Here is a 22,546-nt window from a genome sequence, read left to right on the forward strand (position 1 = left end):
GATAGGCGCAAAAGGGCTAAATTAGTTTATGTCACTGTTTACGTACAATTTAGATGAAAGTCCCAGACTTCGAATGTTCTGCCAAAGCCGTACAATTACGTCTTGGGTATTTTAGCATTAGGTACTCCGCAATTGTAAAACGAATAAACCACTGCAAGTGTTGTTTCTTCTTAACACTCAGTAAACTGTAGGAGACAAACAATTTTTTACATTTTCTCTTTTTAATTTTCTTTCTGTATTACTTGACAATATTTTTGAGAATTTTGACAAATGTTAATTAGAATATCCCATTTATATTATGTATCTCATTTATTACAATATAATCTTACACTACTTTTTACAAAAACATTCCATAATTTAATGCTATTTTACAACCTGCCACACACACTAATATTCTTGTTTTTATTTGCCCTTAGAATTTGATAAAATAAAAGTATTTAAAACTTCATAGACTACGTTTGAAACTAATAAGAAGGTAACTTTATAGAGAATGAAAACTATTTTCTAGAAAGTTTTTCTTTTTAAATTTATTGTTTCAAATTTCGAATAAAGATTTTTTTGTTTTTTCTATTTAAAATAACGATATACATGAGTTAATAATTAATTGGAATTTGTCGAACAGTTTATGGCTCTATTCCAAAATACTAAAAGACATGTTTGGCACTCTGAATTGCACTCTAAAGCCAAAATAACGTTTAGTATCTGCTTATACGTACATACTAATACACCATATGCCTTATTAATTCAGTATTAACTATAAAGCAATTTTTAATAAAATAATTAATGTGACAATATAGCATATAAATTTTATTTTTTTCGCTGGGTGAATAATTTGTGTCCCTTTATTGATACTATATGTTAAAGTATTAGTTCCTCCATTTATTTTTTTTAGTTTTTTTGTGACACATTTACTTAGAATTCTATTCTATTTAAATTTGTGGTTCAAAAATAGTTCAAATTCAGTGTGAAGTACTTAAGTCATGTATGTATATAATAAACATATGTATATATTTTATATTTGTCTGATAGAAATAAAACATGTACTGACTTATGAGCGACGTTTAACTACTACTATATTGTAAATATATGCTACCAAATCGGTTAAGCTACATATTTCTGGGAATAGCAAGCACAAAGGTACAGAAAATGAGACAAAATTCTAACTATCATTGCATTGTGTTTTAATATTTAATAGTCCCACAATAATACATGTTCTTATATATTTCATTCCACGTAAAGGTTATGTACATTTTTTATTACATATATTATAATATACAAATATAATGCTAAATCTAAATAACTTTATTACAAAGTAACTCAATAAACAAGACAATTCCCTAGATGACGTTGGTAGAGAAATGAATTCATTCTAGTTTAATACTTATAAAATGTGTAGTTAATTCAAAAGTGGGCTTACTTAAGAGTCCTCAAGTGGAGTTAATCGAAAAATTAAACTCGGTAAAGTTGATTGAATATTAGATGCTTTCTTTTTCTTTTGTATTACTTAATTGTTTTTAATGCGTTTCGTCTTAAGTGAGTATAGGTTGGTAATTAACACTTTGTTGTTTTGAAGTTTCTTAAGTCTTTGCTGTTATCTTGATTTGTTCTTGTTTGTTTTCGTAGTATATTTCTAAATAGCTGAGATTCGGTTGAATGATGATATGTGGTAATAAAATTACAGGGTATACCAGTACTCTGCAGTATGAGTGTCACATAATGACATGATTTACGTGATCATGTATATAGGCTACGCTTACTACTTACAATCTGGTAAGTCGTCCGATGGTTTTACGATTCTAGTTGTATAAAAAAGATATCTAACTATTTCTAGCCTTTTATGACAGACATAAGGGGACTCCATGGTATCAAAATGAGAAATCGAACTGCCAATTACGGACCATATATTACAGACTGTGTTGCGTGCCTCGCTTATTTATAGGAAATTTGGTTGCTTTCAAACATTGTCTTTATGAACTCAACAAATGATCATACTTTACAATACTATATATGTTATATCTACTAGTATAGCTACTACATACATATTAATGCCATCCTATAATAACTATGGTTAGTCTATGACATTATAAATGCAAAAGTATCTATCGGTCTATCCATTTGTTACAATAGTTTTTGAGCACTATTCGGCTGAACAGATCTTAATAGATTTATCATGATAACGAACATTGATTATCTTTTATCTCATAAAAACATACGCTGGGCACAGCTAGTACTAAAGTTCATACTAATATTATAAATGTTAAAATATGTCCCTGTTTATTCCTATTTCACGGCTGAAAATATCGTAATGAACTTTGACATAAAATATTGTTTTTATCATAAACACAAATATCTCATAGAAGCAGACGAACGTATGGGTAACGTGTCTCTTTAATGTACATGTAAATAGAATAATACGAAACTTTTTAGCGAAGAGCGTAACTAACCGCCATTTTAATTTAGGCATTCTTGTAATTATTGATACGAATATACGAAGAAACAAATATGCTGTTTTTAATCAACATATACAGATAAAGTCGCAAGTAAAAACTAGTATAACATTTAAATAGTTTATAACACAATAACTAAAGTTTCTCTAGACAATGACGTAACATTTGTAACTTTAGGGATCGAGGGATTCGGGTGTTTAATGAAACTCATTGCAATAATACACTTCATTATCCTAAGTTTCCACTGCCACTTTAATGTCTTCGTTGTTTAAAACCTAAAGAAACATGAAGCCTTCTCTCTTGTAATGGGAAACAAGCTGATAGCCCAATGGTTAAGGTTAAGATATAACCCTCGCCTATATAAACAACATATAATCATGCGATGCCGGTGATACCACTTATGCGTTCCCATTCCGATAAACTACTATGTCATGCCTCTTCTACTGAAATTGCACTGTCGAGATAAGGCAGTGAAATAACAGTATCCGAAATACATAAGCAAACGCTGAACCCCTGAACAACCACGCCGATGTCTTTTCCAAAGACTACCTGAGTAAAACTTGTATTCGTATATTCGTATATAACGTCTTGTAACTTAAGTTTTATTATTCAAAAACCTGATAAAATCCATCAATCATTAGAAATTAAACTTGAAACGATTAATTAATTTCTATAGAACCGGTGCAATTTGAATTGTTTTCGCCGTTCACTTCATTTTATATTAAATTGTTCCGGCCCAAACTTTCCCTTCGTGAATGATGTAAAGCATTCATTGATTACCAAAGACGCTGTATACTATAACTAAAAGAACTGAAAAGCAAAAAAATGTGTTTATCAAATAATATCATTTAGTAAATAGAATTAACAGAAATTGGTGAAGTCTCAGTCGGACTCGCACGCTAACTATTCCAAATATTTTTAATTTGCTCTTGTTAATTTATTATAAAATATAAATTATATTCAATTATGCTATATCTACTAAAATGGATATTATTACAAACCACGACAATATTAGTCAGACATATCACGCTATGGTTAGGATATAATTCGTATTTGGAGATATATTCATATCCAAATAACTCATTCATATATATCCTATGGTCGTTGTAGTTTAAATTTTATAAACTACAATAAAGTATTGATAGCTAAGAAGTTAAGTAAATGGGTAATAAATAAGATCAATATTGTGTAAATATTGATCTTATTTATTACCCATTTTATATTCCTGGTAAGGTAAAGACCTGTGGGCTACTTCCCAGCAAGGCCAAGTTGAATACATATTTTATGTCAATGCTGAAATTAAATAGGACAGATATCAGATTGATGAGCCGTCGCGGGCACAACGCAGACCATTATGGATCGGCAATAATTGGATTTTGGTCCATTATCCGCGGTTTTGATGCGGATACCGCGCTGTCGGATTTATACAATAATTTCTATTAATAAACATGATTATTTTTAACGATCATATATAAGATTAATTGACAAAGCGCACGAAAATTTTACGCAGTAAAAGTATTTAATTCGAACAACAAATCTGCGTGTAAATTGCAAAATAATATGAACATGTATGTCTTTGAAGTAAAACTGTTGATAAAAGCTAATTAATTCTGTTTCAGAATGGTGAATGAGAATAATGAGCGACAACCGAGAGTATGGAGGCAAATATCACAAAAGCACCGTGCCGTGGCGCAGAAACGCAACTCCATACCTCCATCTAATCAAGTAAACCGTGTGCTCAGAGACTAAATTTGAATAATGAATGGGGACAGCAAGCAAGAAGATTTCAAAGCGCGCGAAATTAGAATGGATCTTCCGAAAACAATGTGCTCCAACAACTGTCAAAACGCCACCAAAATAACGGCGTTCCAGCTAAGACCACCTGATCCTAATGCCACTTTCCTACATCGACCATTTATACATGAAAGAGTCAATGAAAGCGACTCGATAAACCTCAGGATGTCGTGGAACTTTAACGATTCAATCAGTGAGATGTACGGATTCGATATGACTCTAAACGGAACGTTTTCGAACTGTACTTTAGAAAATGGAACTTGTGTTAGTGATGTGCATAATTATAACTTTTGGGCACTTTCTTTGTTAGTGTTCCCCTTATTAACGTTATTCGGAAATGTTTTAGTTATAATGAGTGTGGCTAGGGAGAGAAGTTTGCAGACTGCAACTAATTATTTTATAGTGAGTCTAGCTGTGGCCGATTTGTTAGTGGCTGTGGTAGTCATGCCATTTGGAGTATATTATTTGGTAAGTGGATTTTAACTTTATAAAAATCTAAGCTTCTAATTTTATTTAATTATAATAGCACATTTGATTAAATTAATGCTTTAATGAATTATTATTACACACAGAAATAAAATGTTTAAAATCGTGAACGTGGAAAGAAAATTGTAATATCCAAGCACTTCAGTTATTTTTACAACAAGGAACAAGTACCTACCACAATTTAGTTTCTATTGTAGTAGGTAGGTACTTACTGCTACATACAGTACATACAGTACTTTTAAATTATCGACAAACGTCATTGCCATTTGACTTTTATCGGGGCAACAGTTTACTTCAATATCTCGCAAAAATATACTATATTCTTTATTTATTAATGATTTACTATTAAATAATATATTTGTATACCTATACAACATATCTTGTTTAGTAATAATAATATCTTATAGTGAGATTCGACATTTAAATTCAACACGGTGCCGAACTACTATGTTACGTGTACCATTAGCGGTTAATCCGTTCCAAATGCATTGTTATTCCATATCTGTAACAAACAGCTACCTCGTACAATACCCACACTAAATACACAATAACCAAATAATAACATACACGAATATTCATTTTGTAGACATGAAAGCCTACAGAACTGATATATTCTCAGTTTGTGACAGAATTGTTTTGTTTGTTTTCTTATTACATTAAGAAAAATATTATAGTTTGAGGAAGAGCCATATTAGTCGGTAACTTAATTAATTATGTCATAACAATATAATCTTTATTGTAATATTATAATTAATAATGTACCTAATTACTTTTGATGCTGTTCAGTGAAAATTGAAGTAGTAACTGTAATTATAATCAGCAAATTGAATGTTTCACTCTCCAAGTTGTATATAGCGCTACTTACGCTATATATTTTTGTAATCGTGAGAAGGAAATTACCATATTTTTATAACTATTTACCAAAAATGTAGTTTATATATTTTTAAACAAAACCTAATTTGTACATCGAATCGTACTTGTACAATAAATACTAATGTTTATTCTAATGCCATTCTAAACAGCTACATTTAAAACAATAACATTTTCTTTTTATATATTAAATTTAAAATATATTTATTTTTTATCTAATAAAAGCAGCTTAAATTAATGTCACTATAAAATTTAAATCTCAGTAATTTATTGTTATTATACCGATAATTTTGAAGTACGGTCCCTTTTTAATGAATCTTTAGAATTTAGGTGTTATTATCAAATAGTCTCACCTTCATTAAGAACCTGGATTAGGTAACATACGAGTAAGTTAATTGTAGTAGGTAGTTGTATTAACTGTATATGACGAAATGTTGTAAATTAGTACTTTATGAAAGGTATATAATATCTTCAAAAAGTGAAAAATATTTGTTTATTTATTACCTCATGGCATATTAACGTGTAAATCACTTTTAGTGCTTTACACGTTAATATTTATGTTATGTTTAAAATTAAATACTGATTTTTATTTTAGTCACCCGTCGATATGTCCCTAAAATGTAAATTCAAAAACCAATCTCAAACTTTTGATTTTCTAGAAAGACAGAATAGAATAAATACGAGTCTCACAACTGAGATGTTTTTCAATTTTCCTTTCTGAAAGAACCTAATCTAAAAAGTTACTCTCTAAACATATTTCTAAAAATAGTTATTATGAAACTATCAATAAAAATTGATTCGACTCCTAATCTAATCCGATACAATAATATCCGTTTCGCACTTTTTTGTTGTCTTCAATTCTTTTGTACACTGCTATGTTTATTTCATATTTCGTGGTCAATGACAGAATAAACTGACTTTGTTATTGATTAATTCGGTTTATTCATGATTACGTTTCGTCATCTTTACATTACGAACAGTTTAGTACTAAAACTGATTAGTTGCATTTAAATCAATATTGAGATTAGACTTTGAGTAGAGCTGTCGTTTTATAATATCTCTAAATATTCAAAATATTGTGTATATTTATATAAATAAGAGACGCTTTCTTTTACACCGTCTATAGACTAACCGATATGTATATTATTGTAGCGACATTGTATAATTTACATATACATTTGAACTTTATCAACGTCTCCTCCTCGGTTTAATTGATAGCACCAGTAAATCACCCCAACCATAGCAATTTTCCAAACAATTTAAACTTCTTACAGTTTCCTTGAACAGTATAGTTAGTCACGGTTCCTTGTATGAAATGTGTAACTTAATATTTCAGTCTCATTTCTCAGTCAGTTTATTCTCTTTATTACTTATTATTTTATTAGTTATATCTACAATGAATATGTCAAGATAAAGTAATCCTATGAGACGTGAACAAAAACATTGTACTTAATTAATCTTCTACATTTGTTATGGCAAATGGAGTGACGGGCCCAACTAATGGAAAGTTGCAACTATCGCCTATAAACATGAGCAGGCCTTTTTTAATGGAATTACATTTTTAACTAGAATTACAAACAACCTGATGGTATGTGGCATCATATTTCAGGTAACAACCATAATACTCGTGCGTTACCATTCCAGAGGATCAAAATGTCATGCCTCTATATTAATTACCATATCTTACCATCCAAATGAAATACATGTTCCATAACAATCTGATTGCCAGACGAAATGGGTAAGACAGATATACCTTCGCAAATAACTTTGTTCAAAGTTTTGTTGAAATTAATTGAAATAGGTCGGCAACCATGATTGTAATATTTTATTCCTGACTACAACTTGAAATATATAATACATTTAACTTTAATGAATGTGTACATAGATAAATTATATTATATTTACAATTTTGTGGTCTTACATATAAATTATTGCTCTTCTATAGCCATTAGAACAGTTTAGTAATTAAAATTACCATCCAAATAATTACACTCATAGCCGACACCATATGTGCACGGGTAGTTATTAGTAACGTAGCTATGTGTAGTTGGAATTTATATTAATATCTACAAATTCAACCATAGTTGGTCCATTAATATTCAGAGTTAATGAAGCTGCTTGACAGTGTACGCTTTATTAAGTAATATCTGATATATAACTAGTAGATACCCGCGACTTTATCTTTCTGGTTTAATTTTAAATAGCTAATGTGTCTTGACGTCAATTTTCTTTAAAAACTTTTCAGTCTTTTAGTCAAGAAAAGATAAGAGACAGATACACTTTCGAATTTAAATATCAATAAATATTAATAGTAAGTATATATATAGGTAATTATCATTGTAGATAAAAATAATATACAGATTTAGCGAATGTATTACATAATATAATCAAGATTACAATCTAATTGAGAACGTTCTAGTTTATGGGTCTACCAAATTTCCACTTCCCATCAGGCTTGCTTTTGCTTATTGGCTTTCCCAGTCAGATGAAAAAAGCTTCCTACTGAGTAATTTCAGCTGAACACATTTATTTCATAAATTTATTTATACTATATTCTTTTATGCCACCCTAATACCCACTCAGAAATACATAAGTAGGTATAACGCCTATTGTAGGTTTATGGACGTGAGGAAAAATTAAATACAATATTTTTTTAATCCAGAACAATTCTCACAGCGCCGTCTACTCCCAAGCTAAGCTTATATATAGATACTAGACGAGTGATTGAAATACTTAAATACGTTTTTTTTAAATAAATGCACATTATACATTGAAAACACCCAGACCAAAGATACCAAAAATCATACACAGGAATGTTTGAACAAATGTTTACACCATACGAGGTATCAAACCTGTGATCATTGGAACTACAGCGGTGTGCTAGACCGTATAATTAATTAATCAATTATCAGTTAACATATAAATTCATACAACAGACGTATGGTACGTCTTGATGAGTTTGGAAAATAGATTCAATAGAAAAACTGGCAAGAAGTTCTACTGTTCTACTGAATTAAATAAATTAAGAAGGATATGCTCTCAACATCAACTACCTATTTTATGGAAGAAAATTCATGGGAGTGTTTTAATTTATTCTTTCTGTACTGATCTTTGAGGTTATAAGGTTGTAGGTTATATTCGGTAGCACTTTGCCGTTGAAAGGACGCCTTTTAGCTCTGCACACTTTTGTACTCAGAGCTAATGCCCATACATAAACCATGAGGGACTGGTCAATACTCGGGGTGAATCACTTTTCTACACATGTACCCGTAACTTTACCTACGTATACCATTAAATGTATAATTGTGATTCTAACGGATCGGCGGACTGCATGGGTCTAAATGATGAATACACGTAGGTTTGGATATTAAAATATATTATTATAATGTAGCTGCGTACTAGTAAGATAATAATTGAAATGTATGAAATAACCTGACATATACAAAGAACTGTTCTAAAAATATAAATTTAAAAATATCAAAAGAGTTAGTGGCGGAAGGTCGCCAATTGTATTGATTAAATAATTGAATTGTATTCATGGTGATTTCTGTATAAACGAGTATAATTCTTAATACAAAAAAAATATATTTACAAATTTAATATGTAAACAATACGAATAAATACAGCGATGACTTCGCGGAAGATACAATGACGTCACTGTATTAGAATTAAGAATTAAATCTTACAGCCATGGAGCCGTTGAACAACTAATTACTAACTAATTACTGCAGTAAATACTGAGTGTTTTCAGTAAACAAATATCAGTATCATTTCTTAAGTCCTCCCGTCACTGAGGTGTTAATTAATATTTACCACTGCCAGACCTTTCATTGACTACAATATATGTTTTAAGAGTGTAACAAGGTGCTAAACGGCTCATTCCAATACAATTCGAATCGAAATTAGTTTCCAGAGTAGACCGGCACTTCAACTACAAACTCAGGTCAGATTCAGTCAGAATCCCTAGTCAATTGATTTTACACAATTAGGTGGATATCATCATTTACTATTTATATTATTTTTATTAACAGTATTTACACAAAGTAAATGCAAGTGAAGTTACAAGAGGCATTGACACATTTCGCCGAGTGTATTTCACTCCAACGTAGCAGTGGGCTACTCTATCGTTGTCACTCTGATTAATGTTTTTTTTATTAGTGTTTACATCAACAAAGAGGTAATGAGAAATATAAATTGAGACATATTTTTCTTTGTGTCAGTCTATTTAAAAACTCACGATCTTGGATGTCCTTTACTTCCTCGACTTCATCAGTAACTCTATGGGGCACTACGCTACATTAAAATAAAATCACGATACTAACTAAGAACTCTGAACTCTATGGAACTAAAATTACAATTTCATGCAATTACTGCACGCCATATGGTGTTCCACGATCTTATTTTCCACAACGACGATATTCGTGCCTCTGACAACACCCAGAAGATTGGCTAACGCAGTTATATATCTAGACTTTAACTATAAACTGTAAAATCCGTTACGTAGTTTTAAAGATTTAAGTATACATAGGGACGGACAGAGAGCGGCTTTGTTTTATACTATGCAATGATTATATATTAGTATTGAATTAATATATAAGATACATATTTTTTAAATTAACGAAATAAGTTAATAGTTTTTATATAAAATTGCGTACACTTTTATTAATTATGTACAATTTTATGAAACATACAGTATTAAATAATTGTAAGTAATATATACATAAAGTAAGTCGTAACAAGTAAAAGGGAAGTGGCGCGCTATCAATCACAGTGAAGCGTGATTGTAAATTGAAATGTGTTCCATATACCGCAGAATGGGATGCAAAGCGTTTTCCAATGACGGCCTATTATTCTGGAGGCCACGTTTTGAATCTTTCTACAGAGATTTACATCGCTCACTGATTCGTTACTTCGCTCAGTTCGTGCTATTCATATTTTAAAAGTCAATCCATTAATTTTATTTTGTACAAAGTTATCTGGGTACCTCTATCTCACCCATTTAAGTCAGACAAATCAGATTCTTTATAAGCTGTTTCTGTTGGAGATTGAAATCAAATCTCGTTTGAAGTGAGAGTATAAAGGTGCCTTATATATTTTTTTGACGTGTTGCGGTTATATTAGTGCACCACCAACAATTTCTATCTGCACCACTCATGGTTGACTGGAAGATAACACCGCAAGGTGTTAAATCCGCCATATGTAATTTTTATACATACAAATTAAATACACAAAGGTTACCTAATCGTCTAGATATGTTAATTGTTAATAAACAATGAACTAAAATTCCTAATAGAACATTTTGCATTTGTGGATACAACTTTGTATTCTTTGATTTTAGTTTAAACATAAACCAATCAGTATTAGTGCAGTATAAAATTTATCAAGTTTCGTTAAATTACGACTGAAGAAGTTTTGCCTCTCGACAAGTAGTAAACATTCTCCTCAGCAGTTGGACTCGTTTATAAAGCATTCCGTGCAACATAGTTCATCCTACTTTGACAAATCGAATGAGCAATATCCAAATCCGTTTAGGTTTATTAAACATTTCCACCAGGTTTAGTCGATATTGAGTTCATACCTATTTATTTGTAAAGTCACAAATATGAGTAAAATTTCTGCTTATTGATTTAAGATTCTATTTATTTGATTAAGGTAATTAAATTTTTAATGAATTTAATTGACTAAATTCATTAAACATTTAATTCACTTCACCGAACCGCAACAATCAAGCCGAACATCCGTACTAATAAAGTAACCGCCAAAGTGTATCTGTATATTCCTGTATCTACCTGTGTATCTCTTTGTTACTATTTCATATCTACATAGCTAGTCGTTAAATCTTAATGTAAAGGTAGATTATAGCACGAGGGACAACATAACTCTTAACAAAATCTTTTATACCAAAATTATTTAGAAGTAAAATAGGAGTTAAAAGTTTATTAAGCAGATGAAGTCACCTCTAACAGCTAGTTCCATCCTATTTTTTCAAGCATCATTACACTTTAACAAAATAATCGATTAGAATATCGTCGGTCTATATTAGCATTTTACCTCTATTACATACGTAAATAAAGTGGAATTCAAGTGGAAAGCAGGTAATGTACCGAAGCCTTAAGCTACCCACCCTGCTGTAAACAACATCAAACGTTACTTTGTGTGCACCTGACCGTAACCATTTTACAATATCTTACCCTCAGGGATGAACTTATTAAGGACTCGTTTACTTATAATCGTTATATCAAAGTTGATTCTAAGATAATAATATGTAGATAAATTCTTTGCTAGATCACGAACTTGCCATATGATCGTCAGCTTAACTGAAAAGTTCTCTAAGGTAATATTGATCGTTTTTGTTTAATATTATAGTAATATTGAAATAATATGCTTTAATATAATATATAATAGGGCACAACTTCTATTGTAGTCAAATATACCCAGCGATGTGTAGATATGTATATAAGTAGATATGTATTCACCAGGCTATCTGACTAACTTAACTAATATAAATATATATATTTTTTTTGTAAGTTCATACATAATATATGTATATAGAAAACACCCATACCGATACAAATAATCATACTCATGAATACAATTGTTTACATCGTACGAGAAGTTGTGCCCGCTGCTACTACTACTACTACTACTACTTGGGAGTACAACAGTGAGCTAAACCTAGATCACCCCGGTTATCTAGGTTTAGCTACCGACCGTCAATTAATATTTATTTCTAATGTTTAAAAGATTCTTAAAAGTTTAGTCTTGAAAAACTAACAATAATACAAATAGCCACATTTTGGCATAATATTATAAAGTATGGATAATACATAATTTGAAGAACATAACTTAGACCAGTGTTGATCTAATAATTCAATATATTATATGATCAGGCAAAACATAAAAGACAGAACACCACATTTACAAAGCAATATTCTACAATTAAATGTTACAACATTATTAAAGAAAACAATAAATACCGTCTACAATATCGACTATAGTCAGTTCTCTACAAAGATCTCTGACATTGTAATGCTAATTCGTTACTTTGTCTCTAGGTCATGAAAAGAAGACAGACATAAATTAAATTGAAAATAAAATTCTCTCATATAGGTGCACCTATCAATCTATCTTCTATTTACGAAGAAACATTATAGAAATAAATTCATTTATATGATTCTTTGAAAAATTAAATATGTGATGTATATACTTTACAGTCTATTTTTCTTAACAGTTTTACCTGATGATAAAGATGTCACATTTAAATATAAGTTATACACATATTTAGTATTACAATTATTTATTCAAATATATATAATCTTATTCTATTAAACTTAAGTCATCAATTTGTGTTAACTTAAATCAATAATTCGGACACTATAATCTCTATCGCGGGTAGAGATTAGTGTCAACAAACGGCCTATTTCAACTTTATACTGAAATAATATCTTATAAATTATAGGTTAAAGTTTTAATTATAACAGTATTGTAATCCCTGTATATAAGAAATTAATTGGTTATTTAATATTTCAAAATTGTTCAAAAAGATAAATATCATTAATTCTCCAAATTGTTTCCTAATAATAAAAAATATCGCATATGATATGACTATTTTACATTATTTTAAATTATTTTTAGCTATAATGATTTACCGAGGTAGACTATGTAAAATTCAACTGCGTGGGTACCTCTGTAACTTATTTCCGCCACCAAGCTTAGAAGTTGCTTTGTAAGCTGTAGATAAAGCAGTAAAATTACATGATAAAAGGTAGAACGTCATAGTCCTCCGGAATCGCAACCAATGATTAGTAACAGACGTAACATCATATTGTGATGCAGTAGTACTATTCATATAAATAAATAAACGACAGTTACCACTTGCCATCACTTAAAAAGTGGATAATATTTTTTTTACACTAAATATTGCTATTTATTTAATAGTCTTAGATTTAGTAAACTAGTTTAACACACTATGCGGCATATACTCGAACCTACCACAGTTACTTAATGCATAAGTTTGTCGCATACTTAGTAATGTTTTCCGATTGGACCGGTGAGAATATTAAAATTTCTGGCCACGGAAGCATTATGCCCTAATTTGACATGGATCACATATACGGACTTACGAGATCAAATGTTCTGTTACATCCGAGACGATGTCTTTTCATTATGTAACGGTTATCATTTATAGTAAATGAATTCTTAGCTAGTTCAGTATTACAAATCTAAAATACTTAGAATAACAATTGTTATATATATTTGTTTGAAAGAAAGAAAGAAAGAAAGAAAAACATTTATTGTCAACCATTTTTACATATACATATATACATACATACATACACACTTAGAACAATTACAATAATAATTTATCTTATTTCTAAATATGGTTGACAACATGACTGACACTCAGCATATGCCGTGACAGCTACTGTCACGGCGCTGGTATTCTGTGCCTGCCATTAGTGACAACACGTACAGCTCGATGTCAGTTTTTTTGACCTTTGACATCTGTCAGATGTCATTATTGTTACTGACAGCAAAATTTTTACACGTGTTCGAGACCTGCCACGTACACAATTACAATTTTAAAATTAATATTAAGGAACAGAAAAATACTACAGTTACTAAAATACTACAAGCACAACAAGAAAAAACACAACACAGAGGGATTATTCTCCGCTACATCAAGCCACCATCCACCGCCGTGCCCATCGTGCAGATCCAAAAGGTAATTTAATTTAATTAGACAATTTTTGACTATTAATAAGATGTTCTCTAAGACATTTACTAAAACTATATTTTGTGGTTTTAGCACGTAATGGAGGCGGAATATTATTCCAGCAAGACGTAGCGGAGTATCTGAAAGAGCCCCTGAAAGACGCAGTTCTATGTTTTTGAGTAGTAAGCAGATGAGAGGAGGCCCTTGTGCGATAGTTATGACTATCACGAGACCACGACAACTTTTCAGCAAGATATGGAGGTTTATTTGTTTTAATGATTCCAAATAAGAGAGTGGCAAAGTGTAACTGTCTTCTAAAATTCATCTTCAACATATTTCCTTTATTGAGATAAGGTGTGACATGTGCACGTGGAGGAACATGATAACAAAAACGTGCACAAGCATTCTGTACACGCTGTATTAAGCGCTCTGATCTTGCAAGAAGACAAGGTCCAAATGTTGCATCTGCATAATTCAACTTTGACAATACAAGAGACTCACACAACTTTATCCTCAATTCCACCGAAAGATATTGTCTAATTTGGTACAAAAGCTTAAGTCGATAAAAACTATTCCTGGTGGCCTCAATTATATGTTTCTCAAAATTCATGTTAGAATCAAAGAGAACTCCTAGATTCCTTGCCTCCGTTACTCTTTCAATAGATTTCCCATTTATAGAAACAGGCAATGTCATACGTTCTATAATACCATTCACCTGTTTCTTTGTACCAAGAATTATATATTTTGATTTGGTTGGATTAAGCACCAGGCAGTTCTTATTTGACCACAGACTAACTCTCTCTAGATCTTCATTTAATTTTCTAATACTGTCCAGTGTATTCTTCGGGTGACAATCAATATACAATTGCAGATCATCTGCGTAAAGATGATATTTGCAATGCTGCATGCAATCAATGATATCAGCACTGTACAGAATAAAAAGAATTGGACCAAGAATTGATCCTTGAGGTACTCCTCTGTGTACTGATCTAGGTGCTGAATAATTTCTTGTTCCACAATTTGATTGAATCTCCACTATCTGCATTCGTCCAGTGAGATAACTATGGAACCAGGAGACTGCGCAAGAGTCAAATCCATAGTATGACAGTTTTGACAGCAACAATGATGAATTTATTGTTTCGAAAGCACGAGAAAAATCTAACAATGCCAAGACTGTCCCCCTACCCTGATCCTGCTCATTTATTGTATTGTCAATAACATCAAGTAAAGCGGTAGTGGTGCTGTGTGACTTACGGAAACCTGACTGAAATTTTGGGAGTATATTTTCTTTATCTAAATAAGTAGTAAGTTGTCGACTTATAGCCCTTTCCAATAACTTGGAAATACAAGGGAGAATATTTATTGGACGAAGATCCTTATATTCAGTTGGATTTGAAGATTTCGGTATTGGTTTTATTAGAGAACACTTCCATAAGTCTGGGAAGATGCCTGAGGTAATTGATTTATTTACTATAGTAGTTATGACACTAAGTGTATATGGTAAAGTGAGCTTGATCATGTCAAGTGAAATAAGATCAGTACCCTGAGCATTGGAATTAAGTGTCCTAATAATATTTATGATATCCTGTTCTGAAACCGTGCTAAACTGAAATACAGATTTACTAAATCGGTTGAATTCATAATATGTAAGTTCAGACAATTCAACAGAATCTCTACCCGGTAAATTCAGGAAATGGCTGTTTAAGGCATCTGGGTTGTCAAATGACTCAGGAATACAGTCCCCATGCATTTTCTTTGGGAGAACAGATGTTTTAAGGTTGGACCATAACTTTTTAGGATTATGAATGTGATTGTTAATGTATTTGTTATAATAGGCAAATTTCTCTGAAACAATGGCTGCCTTTACTACGGCTTTCATGTCTTTATAAAAAAGTTTATGCATTTCTAATTTTGTTTTTTTATACCTTTTATGGCTGTCGTCTCTGATCTTCATCATTTGTTGCAGTGTGTCTGTCAACCATGGAGGAGATGGATGCTTAATTGTCAGTGTTTTCACTGGAGCATGGAGATCAAATAATCCAAGCATAAAATTATTGAAGGCTACAACCATTTCATTAACATCAGCTAGTCCCTCTATATACTTCCAATCTATGCTGTTGCAATCTTTATTGAATTTTTCTATTATTATATTCTTTAGAGGTCTGTATGTAGTACAGTATGGTACCGGTTTAACTCTGTTTAAAGATAGCTCCGCTGATATCAATGCATGGGCACCCAATTCTGGTATATAATTAACTGTCACATTTTTAATTGTAGGAGTATCAGAACAAATTACGTCAATCAATGTTTCACTGTGGTCTGTGAAATGTGTTGGTTCATTTACATATTGATTAAGAGATGTGCACTGAAGAAAATTTTGAAAAAGCCTTACTTTGTTGTCATTGTTTAACAAATTTATATTAAAATCTCCCAACAGAAACAAATGGTCAAATCCAGTAAATGCAGTTATGGACTCTGTCAGTGCATCCAGAAAAAGATTGATGTCTTGCCATGGTGGACGGTATGCAGTGCCAATAATGACTGTGGCCGTATTTATTTTAAAACGAATCCACAGCTGCTCAACATTCCCATCACCCGGGTGGGGACAAACCCTGGCACCTATGTTATTTCGTATATAAAATCCTACCCCCCCACCACGTCCTCCTCGCACTGCGTCGGGTCGCGGGGCATGGCGCAAGCGATAATCTGGTACCAACGGCGCACGGGCCTCCTCCCCTCCCTAATCCACGTCTCATTTATTGCCACAATGTCTATAGAATATCGGCCCATGGCGGCTACAAATTCGTCCTGTCGAGTACACAAAGAACCTGCATTGAAAAGTCCCAACTTAATATGACGCGATTTGAACTCTATTTTAAGTTTTGTAGCAATCTATATATACATTGTCCGATATCTATATAATATGTTGCACAAATGCTATGACTTGTTATAAAATGCAGGTAAATATATATATACATTAGACATAACAACCAGTTTGTGAGGAGAAATAAAGAAAATATTATTATATATGCAAATAAAATATAGCAAAGACCATAAAATTCTCCATGTGATACAGAAATAGAAAAAAAAATATATTTATTCATATATCAATAGGTAAACTTAATAAGCATATTAATATCTAGTATTTTTTATTCTACCACTCATTTGTGGTAGTTGTGATGTACTTAGATTCATGAAAATATGTTTAACAGCTTTACATTTCTGCAATAGGAAAATGCGTTTTATACATATTTCGATACTATATTGAAACAGCCCTGACTTTATTAGGCCGACCGACATTAATTATAATTAGTACAAGCACTAAATATCTATTCGTTATGCTTATATAAGAGAATACAACGTGGTGAAAACAGTCGTCTAGAGACCAAAGTCACGGAAGGAACTCATCTTTGTGCCCGAACAACCTAGATTAATTACGAACAGCGTCAGGGGCGAAGCTTTAACTTAATTAAGTAAACTTAGTTAGAAGACTTATTAAGAGATAGAAATAAATAACATCGGTTTCAAAAATACTGTAATTGACCCTACAGCCGTTGTTAATATATACTTACAACTTACAGGTTGTTGTACTGTATTATTTTATTTATTTAGTTATTGTCCAAAATATTTGTTGTTACTTGTTCATTAGTTGATTACAACGAGTATAGAACAGATAAAGACGTGGTTTATTATTTTCATGGTTTCATTAGTTCCATAAATGAAGCTTTGTTTCCGTCGCATTTTTCCCGTTTTACAACTGTTCCCCGCCTATCGATCGTAGCATTATGATATATAGCATACAGCATACTTTAAAAGGAGTGCAATTAAAAGAATTTTCAAAATCTGTTAATAGAACCGGAGCTTACACCGAACATCCAAACTCACAAACTGTACGTCTTCATAAAGTTAGTATTGATTATACTAATAGAAGACTGTTATCATAAAATAAATTTATAATTGAATATAGTACAATGCTATGCTATATATAGCTAAACGATACATATTTTTATGGTTAGAAAATGATTTCGTTAATGTAAATAAAGCATCCAACATCCATTTACTAATATTTGCACGAAATAAAGATCCATTCGCAATTTCCTTGAGTGAATTAAAACGAATTACGTGAAACGTTTGCTGCGAATAATATTCGCAGCAAACGTTTACATATATATGAATCACCATAAAATTGTATAAAAAATATCAAGAGACTACGCATTTACATGATAAAATTTATATAGATACTAAGTAGCCAAACATTAGTGTTTGTAAAAACGAAGCGTTTGATTTAATTGACCACCATTTCAACTATATCCGAAGTTTCAATGTAATTATTAGATAAAATGTTTAAGTAATTGTGTGCAAATAAAATAACTTATAAAGTTTTAATTCATGTCAGCGTTCTTTAACTTCTATTATCTTTTAGATTTTCTAGTAACATTTTCGATGGTTTGTTGACTGTATTTTTTCTATTTTACACCTTAAAATATATGTATATTAGTCTAATAATAGGTATTTAATGTAAAAAGTATTATTTAAGTTGTTATATATCATTTAATGGTCATTGTCAAATTCAATTACCGATATTATATTTATGTAGCATAAACAATAGGCAATGTGTGACACAAAAGAAATTTCACATATTAGAAATTTTTGAAACCAGTTCCGCAGTTTTTGAATTTATTCCTTATAAACATACAATGTACATTTTAAATATGAACGAATATAATTTTCATAATACAACTCTTTTATAATGTCACTGTACTTCACCACGTAAAGGACCAATTGTAATTAATTGTATCTAAGTGGAAATGTACAATTTATAATGCAAACTGGTTAAACATTTTCGAAAACAATTTCTCTTTTACACTACACGTAGCTTAAGTATGCAAGAGCGGTATGAATCTTATAGCTCTTTCCTTGTGAACATAGTGAGTTTATAATGGCTTTCTTGTTCACGATGCACATAATAATTATTGTATACTGTAACTTACAGCATATTCATAGAGAAATAAGTCATAATAACCAATTAACTATGCCCTCAGGTCTGCAATTATGAATGGTTTATTGTACAATATTAAAAATATGAAAAGTGGAATTGGAGAATAATATCCATCTAATTACTAGATTTTACTCTGAATATCTAATTAAAGTAGCTAGCGTAACTTAAGTGGGAAAAGTGATAAAAAATGTTGACATTTGTAGGATTTAAAATCTCCCAAATAAATGTTTTTGATTATCATAGTATATTGTGCCACCTATAACAATATTATTTCGAACTACTGAACTGAGTCCTAGATGAACTTTTATAATGATATGTAATTTAGAACTTTTATATAGAACTCTTAATCTAAGGTTATATACCTATACCTTTTTGTCTACATATTGTAGTAAATTTATATTTAATAAAAAACCACAATTCTAAAGATATTTACATTTTACATAATATTCTAAGTACAATCGGTAAATTATTTTGTTGTGTTAGTTATCCAAATGTTGTTGTTAACAAGTTGTTTAATTTTAAACAGTAAGTAAAAATTTGATGATAGTATATCTGAACTTTATAAGGATTATATAGTATATATGTTTTTACATGGAACAGAACAAAAACCATGAGCAATGATAAATTATTACTACAAATAAATAAAGTTAGTTAGTCCACCGCGCACATTATAATCATTTCTATGTACTACGAGTAACTAAGGTAGCGAGGACTGGGTTGAATATCAGCACTCTGCAGGCTGCAGCCTTGTAGATAACCGGAGCCAATTTGGCTTCGCCCAAGTACTTTCGACAAACTTCGATTTTAAATCCCAAAACGTACTTATGAATGTTGACATCAGTTTGTGCACTAAATTTATTTTATTATTAACAAGAAATGTCATTCGTTTTTATATTTAAAAATACATCCATTCTCCATTGTTTATTTTTTTAATTAGTATTTCTGTATTATTAAGTAATAAAATGTATATACTAACTTCAATAAACTTTTAAATACATATCCCCAATTGATTTGCGTTGTAAGGTCAGTTAGATGAGACTAGTATTTTATACCTATATCGTATGCTTAATAATTACTTGCTGTCCGGACGGTAAAAGGGATTGTTAGTAATCTAGAGGGAGAACCCCATTACTAGCAAAGCATTAAGTAACGCATACCGTAAGCGTAGGGGGTATACCAATTACCATCTATTAAAAAAATAATAAGAAAACGAATTTAAACTTTTAACAAAATATATTTTCCCATTTTATAATTTATACATTGTCTTATTTATCAAATGTATAAACGTTGATCAAATATATAAATGCTGTCGCTGTCTGTCTGTCCCTATTTATGCTTAAATCTTTAAAACTACGCAACGGATTTTGAAGCGTTTTTTTAATAGATGAAGTGATGTGACAAGAGGAAGATTTATATGTATAATATATGTACACCCGTGCGAAGCCGGGAGAAGTAGCTAGTAAGATATAAAGATATTAATTCTCTTCAGAGTAAAAATTTTAAGATTTACAGCTGTAAATCAGCTGTAATAAATTAAATTAGAATAATATTTCGTAAAATTCATTTAAACGTTCTCCTAAACATTTCTTTGACAATCTCAACGGTAATATAATTAAATTGTTCATTTCTTTGAATACAAATGCAACGTTTTATTATTAAATTAATCTCTTACTCAATGGGCGTGGAAACATTTCAATCTACCTTCTAAGCCTTCTTATTCATAAAAATGTCAATACTTTGTATACCTTTATTGGTCTAGAGCGTTTCTTTCTTTCACACTGTATACGTAATTTCTTAATACAAACAATTTAGAAATAATTAAAGAAACGCACGACTTTATCTGCTTATCTAGAAAGTATTTGGTATAAAAAGTTGGACTTCTTTTTATTTTAATATCTCCCAAGGCCTTCTCCGACACAAAACTGGTATGGTTACATGACGACTAGTCCAGCAATATGCTTAATATGAAGTGTTAGGATAATTAAATAAACTTGTTGTCATACTTGTTATTATTAATATTATTATAGTCGTGATTTCTGTCTGTATATATATATTTCTATTCTGGTATAATTTAACAGTTAATATTTTTTTTTTAATTAGTGATATATTTTTATGTTTATCAGTAACATGTATTTAAATAATAATACTTTCTTCTTTATAATATTAGCATATGGTATATATGTAGATACAGATACAGTTTGTTAATATATTGGTGATTGAAACTGCCACTACTCTGTTTTCTACCCATAGGTCAACGGTGTGTGGGGTCTACCGGCCGTCGTCTGCGACTGTTACATAGCGATGGATGTCACTTGCTCAACTTCCAGCATATTCAACCTGGTCGCCATATCTGTTGACAGGTATGAAGTTTTTTCAATAATTGTAAAATGTAAAAGCAACTATATTTTATTTAAAACTATTACTAATATAAAAAAGTCGTTTCCTACAAGAACGCTTCTCTTGGTCTATGTAGTCCTAATGTGATCATAAGAACATTACAGTTCTACACCTCGCATAGTTAAAAATTCAAATTTAATAAATATGACCTTGAAAAGTAGTAAGTTAATATTTTATTAATAAAACTTGACAAATGCTTTGATTTGTATCTCATATAACTCATATTGCATCTATTCTGTCTAAATTATTGCTTTCGCCGCTGAAATTTTCATTAAAACTAATTACATATCATTTTTTTTATTATATCGGTTGAATTTTAAACGTATTTTTCTCATGGGAATCTAAATTAATGAATATTTATTATTACCATTTCAATTTGTGCTCTGGTTTACGTTACTACGATGGTGGCAAACAAGCTTATGATAAACGGTTATCGTACGTTATGTATATACCAATATATACAAATTATACAATAAGTTTCAACACTAGATAAAAAATGTCTTTTCAAGGGGATTAGTTGAACATGAGAGGTTGATGTACTGCAGCGCCATCTGGCGGTAAGTTACTAATAATTTGATAGTACGAAAACACTCGCCATGCACCGATATCTAAGTCTACTCGTAGTTATAGTATATTGATTATAGTTAAAACGGTTTTGAGCATTCCACACTGGTATAGTATGGAATGCCATTTAATAAAAATATAATTCATTGTTGAAAAACGATTATTACCCAAAACAATGACTGTTGAAAATTTCGTCTCTTGGTCTATTTGTTTATTTACAGGAACTGCTTAAACGGTTTGAGTGTGATTACTAAACACTAATATATGTATTAT

At 30.8% G+C, this 22,546-nt stretch overlaps 1 protein-coding gene across 4 annotated transcripts in view; it reads left to right on the plus strand.

Moving 5' to 3' along the window:
* Positions 1 to 22,546, plus strand: part of LOC131840991 (dopamine D2-like receptor) — a 60,107-nt gene that overhangs the window by 25,105 nt on the left and 12,456 nt on the right. For 3 of the 4 annotated variants that reach the window (XM_059189227.1, XM_059189219.1, XM_059189234.1), the window contains exons 2-3: positions 4,067 to 4,709; positions 21,563 to 21,672. In XM_059189227.1, the coding sequence (XP_059045210.1) occupies positions 4,206 to 4,709; positions 21,563 to 21,672 (614 nt within the window). In that variant the 5' untranslated portion in view covers positions 4,067 to 4,205. Of the gene's footprint in view, positions 1 to 4,066; positions 4,710 to 21,562; positions 21,673 to 22,546 lie in introns of those variants that run through there. The other variant, XM_059189241.1, reaches the window with a different exon arrangement.

This window comes from Achroia grisella, unplaced genomic scaffold (assembly GCF_030625045.1).
Source record: "Achroia grisella isolate CSIRO2021 unplaced genomic scaffold, CSIRO_AGI_Agris_v1 utg1063, whole genome shotgun sequence".
NCBI classification, from domain to species: domain Eukaryota; kingdom Metazoa; phylum Arthropoda; class Insecta; order Lepidoptera; family Pyralidae; genus Achroia; species Achroia grisella.